This window comes from Orycteropus afer, unplaced genomic scaffold (genome assembly GCF_000298275.1).
Source record: "Orycteropus afer afer isolate SDZICR_OR568_19922 unplaced genomic scaffold, OryAfe1.0 scaffold00054, whole genome shotgun sequence".
In the NCBI taxonomy this organism is placed as follows: domain Eukaryota; kingdom Metazoa; phylum Chordata; class Mammalia; order Tubulidentata; family Orycteropodidae; genus Orycteropus; species Orycteropus afer.
In genome coordinates this window covers 11,806,258-11,812,698 of record NW_006921641.1, presented here as the reverse complement: position 1 = coordinate 11,812,698, position 6,441 = coordinate 11,806,258, and the positions used below count along the sequence as shown (strand labels likewise).

Below are 6,441 nucleotides of genomic sequence, written 5' to 3'. Positions count from 1 at the left end.
TATACCCACTGGACTAAACCTCTCAAGAAAGATCTTTTTTTTTTTTTTTTGTCTTTGGTATCTAGCACAGAATATGGCACATAGTATTTGCCTACCTCAGAAAAGTATTGAAAGAGGAAATTGATTGATTTTTAAATATGATATCTTTTTCTGATTATAAATTTATGTCCATTAAAGAAATTTTAGGTAATACATAAAAATCCAAAGAAGAGAAATCTCCCAAAGCCCCACCCCTAGAGATCATTGTTTATTTTTCTAATATCCTCTTGTCCCTTGTCAACTACAAGGGTTATTTTCCTGAGAAATACCAAAGTTAGCCACACTGCTTAGCAAGATTAAGATCTCACAGAAAATAGGGAGTACAAGAAACAAAAATAAAAATTGGTATTTGATGTGTATGGGCGTGCATGTATATGTGCTTTCAAAACAAACCAGGCCTGTCTACATGAAAACACCAGGCCTCATGCAGCCCTTCTTTTGAATAACTTTTAGTTATTTGAGAAGCATAAGTTACTATTTCTTCATCTGTGAGAGGTAAATCTTTTGTATTTGCATTTCTTCATTGTTTAGATATTGGCAAAATGCCTGGCCTTTTTGAAAATACTGAGGTACTTATATGGACATTTTTCTGAGTCTGTCTCTGTGATCCATACATTCTGAATTGTTGTTGTTGTTGTTATGTGCCGTCGAGTTGGACCCGACTCCTAGCGACCCCTCCTTGGGTTTCCGAGGCAGTATCACTATGGAAGTAGATTGCCCATCTTCCTTCCGAGGAGTGGCTGGTGGGTTTGAACCGCCAGCCTTCTGGTTAGCAGTCAAGTGCCTTAGGCACTACGCTACTAGAGCTCCTTACATCCTGAGGGTGGTACATAAATAGATGGCTTATCACCACCCACATGGTCAACAGGAAAGGAAACAATAATTATTGTATTTTGTTTTGTTGGGGTTTTATTTGTTTTTTAAGGAGACTGAAGTAAGTACACATGCATATGTAAAAATATTATGACTTCAAAATTTAATTTATAATATACAATCATCTGCAGCTTATAAGGTATACACTAGTTCCACTAATCCTTTTTTTTTCTATATCTATTTATTACAACATTGGGATTGTATTATGCATGTTATTTTATAACTTATTTTTCTCATGTCTTAAAATACTCTTTAAAATGTGGTTTTTAATGGGCATAATGGCCCATCATATGCATGTGCATAATTTATGTAATCAGCTCCCTAGTGTTAGACATGTAGGTTACTTCCTTTTTCGCTCTTACAAACATACTTGGATATAATAAAGCTTGGTGTTCATCTCTGATTATTTTCTTTGAATAAGTTGTAGAAGTAGAATGTCTAGGCCAAAGAGTATGCATATCATCATTGGTCAGTTTTTTAAGTGGAAAATGTGTGGTTCTCTATTAGACATCTGGAAGCATGTTTATTGAAAACCTAATTAAGGTTGGTGGAAGCTGATGATGGTAAAACTGGATGATTATGTCTGTATGCAGCTATTTTTGTTTTCTGGGCTATCCACTATGAATTAATAACAACAATATGCTTTGGTACTACATCTTAAAGAAAACAGGTCTCAACTCAGCCAAGTACAACAGAATAAAGATGATCAAGAGAGTAGTGAAACAACTTCATCACTCCAGGAACCCTCAGGCAAGTAGTGCAGTCAACTCTATTGCTGCTGTACACACAAGCAGCCATCTAGTTTTGTAGATGGGAGATTGGCTGCTGACTTGAGAGCAGCACAGAGAATGGCTTTACAGACACTGATCTGTGCTGCTTCCAGGACTCGGGATAAAACTGGAATATGTGAGAGGTTTGTGTTTGGTGCCATCCCCGTTGTCTTTCTTTACTCCTCTTTACCTCCTGGGATCCTTTTCTCTGGCCCACGAAGCACCTAATGCCTTTATGCCCTGGCCATGCACTTGTTACTAGGTGTCATTGAGTTGTCTCCAGCTCATAGTGACCCTATGTACACAGAACAAAACACTGCCTGGTCCTGTGCCAGCTTCATGATCCCTGCTATACCTAAGCTCATTGTTGTAGCCACTGTGTCAGTCCTTCTTGTTGAGGGCCTTCCCATCTTTAGTCAACCTTCCACTTTACCAAGCATATCCTTCTCCAGGGCTTCTTACAACATGACCAAAGTAGGTGAGGCGAAGTCTGGCCATTCTCACTTCCAAGGAGCATTCTGGCTGCACTTCTTCCAAGACAGCTTTGTTAGTTCTTTTAGCAGTCCATGGTATTTTCAGCATTCTTCTCCAGCACCACAACTCAAAAGCATCCACTCTTCCTCAGTCTTTCTTATTCATTATCCAGCTCTCACATGCATGTGAGGTGATTGAAAGTATCAAGACTTGTGTCAGGCACACTTTAGTCCTCAAGGAGACTTTGCTCTTCAGCACTTGAAAGAGGTCTTTTGCAGCAGATTTGCCTAGTGCTATGTGTTGTCTTACATCTTGACTGTTGCTTCCATTGGTGTTGATTATATAACAAAGTAATATGAAGTCTTTGACAACTTCAGTCTTTTCTCCATTATCATGTTGATGCTTATTGGTCCAGTTGTGAGGATTTTTGTTTTCTTTATATTGAGATGTAATCCATACTGCAGACTGCATTCTTCAATCTTCATCAGTAATTGTTTCAAGCCATCCTTACTCTCAGCAAGCAAAGTTGTGTCATCAGCATATTGCAGTTGTTAATCATTCTTCCTCCAATCCTGATGCCACATTCTTCTTCGTATAGTCCAGCTTCTTGGATTATCTGCTCAGCATACAAGTTGAATAAGTATGGTGAAAGGATATAACCTTGACACACTCCCTTCTTGGTTTTAAACTATGCAGAGTCCCCTTGTTCTGTTCAAACAACAGCCTCCTGATCTATGTACAGGTTCCTCAAGTATAATCAAATGTTCTGGAGTTCCCATTCTTCTCAGTTATCCACAATTTGATATGCTCCACACAGTCGAATACTTTTGCGTAGTTAATAAAACACAGGTAAACATCTTTCTGGTATTCTTTGCTTTGAGCCAAGATCTGTCTGTTATCAGCAATGGTATACCTCATTCCATGTCCTCTTCTGAATCCTGCTTGCATTTCTGGAAGTTCTGTGTCAATATACTACTGTACCCATTTTTGAATTTTCTTCAGTAAGATTTTACTTGCATGTGATATTAATGATATTGTTTGATAATTTCCACATTCTGTGGGATCACTTTTCTTTGAAATGGGTACAAATACGGATCTTTTCCATCACTTGGCTGGGTAACTGACTTCCAAATCTCTTGGCATAGCTGAGTGAGTGCCTCCAATGCAGCATCCGTTTGTTGAAACTTCTCAATGGGTATCCCGTCAATTCCTGGAGCCTTGTTTTCACCACTTCCTTCAGTGCAGCTCCGACTTCTTCCTTCAATACCATTTATTCTTGATCATATGTTACCTCCTGAAATGGATGAACATCGACCAATTGTTTTTGGTACAGTGACTCCATGTATTCCTTCTATCTTCTTTTGATGTTTCCTGCATCATTCAATATTTTGCCCATAGAATCTTTCGATATTGCAAGGCTTAAATTTTTTCTTCAGTTCTTTCAGCTTGAGAAATGCCGGGCATGTTCTTCCCTTTTGGTTTTCTAACTCCAGGTCTTTGTACATTTCATTATAGTAATTGGCCTTGTCTTCTTAAGCTGCTCTTTGAAATCTTCTGTTCAGCTCTTTTATCTTGTCATTTCTTCCATTTGCTTTAGCCACTCTTTGTTCCAAGGGCAAGTTTCAGAGTCACTTCTGACATCATTTCAGTTTTTTCTTCCTTTCTTGTCTTTTTAATAACCTTTTACTTTCTTCATGGATGATGTTCTTGATGTTGTCATCCACAATTCTGGTTTCCAGTCATTGGTGTTCAGTGCATCAAATCTATTCTTTAGACAGTCTCTAAATTCAGGAGGGATATATTCAAGGTCATATTTTGGCTCATGTGAACTTGTTTTAATTGTCTTTAACTTCAAGTTGAACTTGCATATGAGCAATTGATGATTTGTTCCACAGTCAGCTCCTGGCCTTGTTTTGGCTAAAGATATCGAGCTTTTGCATTGCCTCTTGCCACAGATGTAGTTGATCTGATTCCTGTGTACTCCGTCTGGTGAAGTCTACATGTGTAGCCGCTGTTTGTATTGTTGAAAAAAGGTATTTGCAATAAATAAGTCATTTGTCTTGCAAAATTCTGTCATGTGATCTCCAGCATCATTTCTATCACCAAAGCCAAATTTTCCAACTACCAGTGATCCTTCTTTGTTTCCAACTTTTGCATACCAGTCATCAGTGATAATCAGCATATCTTGATTGCATGTGTGGTCAATTTCACACTGCAAAAGTTGGTAAAAATCTTCAATTTCCTCATCTTTGGCTTTGGTGGTGGTTGTTTAAATTTGAATTAATAGTAGTATTAACTGGTCTTCCTTGTAGGCGTATGGATATTATCCCATCACTGACAGCATTGTACTGCAGTATGGATCTTGAAACATTCTTTGTGATGATGAATGCCACACCATTCTTCTTCAATTTGTCATTCATGGCATAGTAGATCGTATGGTTGTCTGATTCAAAATGGCCAAAACTGGTCCATTTCAGTACACTAATGCCTAGGATATCAATCTTTGTGTGTTCCATTTCATTTTTCTTATTGTTGTTTTTGTTTTAAATTTATATTGTGACTTGGGTGAAAGTTTACAGAGCAAATTTCATTTTCCATACGGCAGTTCACATACACTTTGCCTCATGACATTGACTGCAGTTTTCCACAATGCAACATTCCTCTTCCCACTTCCTCCCCATAGTTACCACTCCCCTGTGTCCTTCCCTCCCATGCATTCCTGCCTCCCGAGATGTCTCCATGTGCATACAAACCCTTCTGTTTTCCCCATGATTGATATATCCAAGGAGTGTATCTACCTAATGTAAAATAAATGTTCAGCTCATATGCCTGTCTTTTGTTTGGCTGGAAGTCATAGGAGTGGGTTTAGTTCCAGACCTGAATGGCATCTGGGGCCATAGTCTCAGGGGTTCCACCAGGCTCTAGCCCATTAGGTTTTAAAAAGGATGTGAGACTTTAAGAGCATTTTATCTCCTCACCTAGAGGAGACTTACTGGCTGAGACCAATAAATTCCATATGTCCCCTTTTTCCTTGTCCAAGTCTACATTTTGACCCCTTGAGAACCTCATATCTACAGTCCTTTTTATAGATGCAAAGCCTTGTCTCCTGTTTCCTGTCCCTTTTCTTTCTTTCTTTCCTTTTTAATGCATTTTATTGAAATATAATTTATATACAGTGAAATACACAAAACTAAAGTGACATGGGTCAATGTATTTTTCTTTTCAGTGTTCTCTCCCCTCCCCTCTCACCCCTGGCAACCAACAAAGAAAGTTTCCCTCCATATATAAACCTTTCCTTGACCCTCCACAACAACAAACTAATACTGTATTTGTCCTTTTGTGATTGAGTTATTTCACTAAGCATAATGTCCTCCAAGTCCATCCATATTATGCGGTGTTTTGCAGACTCTCCATTATTCTTTAGTGCTGCATAGTATTCCATTGTGTACGTACCATAGTTTGGTCATCCACTCTTCTGCTGATGGGCACGTCGGTTGTTTCCATCTTTTTGCTGTTGTAAATAGTGCTGTGATGAACATGAGAGTGCCTGTATCTGTTCCTATCCTGGCTCTCACCTCTCTAGGATATATACCTAGTAATGGGATTGCTGGGTCAAATGGTATCTCCTATTCCAACTTTCTAAGGAATCGCCATATTGCTTTCCACAGTGGTTGTGTCACTTCACAGTCACATAAGCAGTGTATGAGAGTCCTACTCTCTCCACATCCCCACCAGCATTTGTTATTTTCTGTCTCATTGAACCTTGCCATCAATGCTGGGGTGAGACGGTATATCTCATTGTTGTTTTGATTTACATCTCTCTGATGGCCAATGATTGTGAGCATCTTTTCATGTAGTAGCTGACCACCTGAATATCCTCTTTGGTGAAGTGTCTATTCATGTCTTCTGCCTGTTTTTCAATTGGATTGTTAATTCCTTTAGTGTTGAGGAGTTGGAGTTTTCCATCAATCTTAGAGATAAGTCCCTTGCCAGATATGTAATTATCAGCAAATATGAATTTATTGCTGTCATCTTTGTCATGTGCTTTTTCATCGTGTAGATTTCTTTGTTCCATATAATTTTCTATGCTGAGCTTGTTTTGTTTATGAGTCATGTTATCACTTCCTTCATTGCTATTGTTTTAGTATTTGCTGAATATTTATGCTGGTCCTCTTTTTTATTTTGATGTGAAGGTTTATCATTTTTCTTTGAAGTTACCCTGTTATTTATAGTTTTCTTCCCAAGTGTAGAACAGTCCGTTCTATCTTGTAGTTGTCTTTACTTC

General features: G+C 38.4%; 1 protein-coding gene across 1 annotated transcript in view; it reads left to right on the top strand.

Annotated features, from left to right (window-relative positions):
* The window catches only part of LOC103195293 (solute carrier family 4 member 1 adaptor protein), a 68,450-nt gene that overhangs the window by 53,873 nt on the left and 8,136 nt on the right, over positions 1-6,441 (top strand). The window contains exon 11 of the mRNA XM_007938828.2: positions 1,576-1,662. Within this exon, the coding sequence (XP_007937019.2) occupies positions 1,576-1,662 (87 nt within the window). The remainder of the gene's footprint in view (positions 1-1,575; positions 1,663-6,441) is intronic.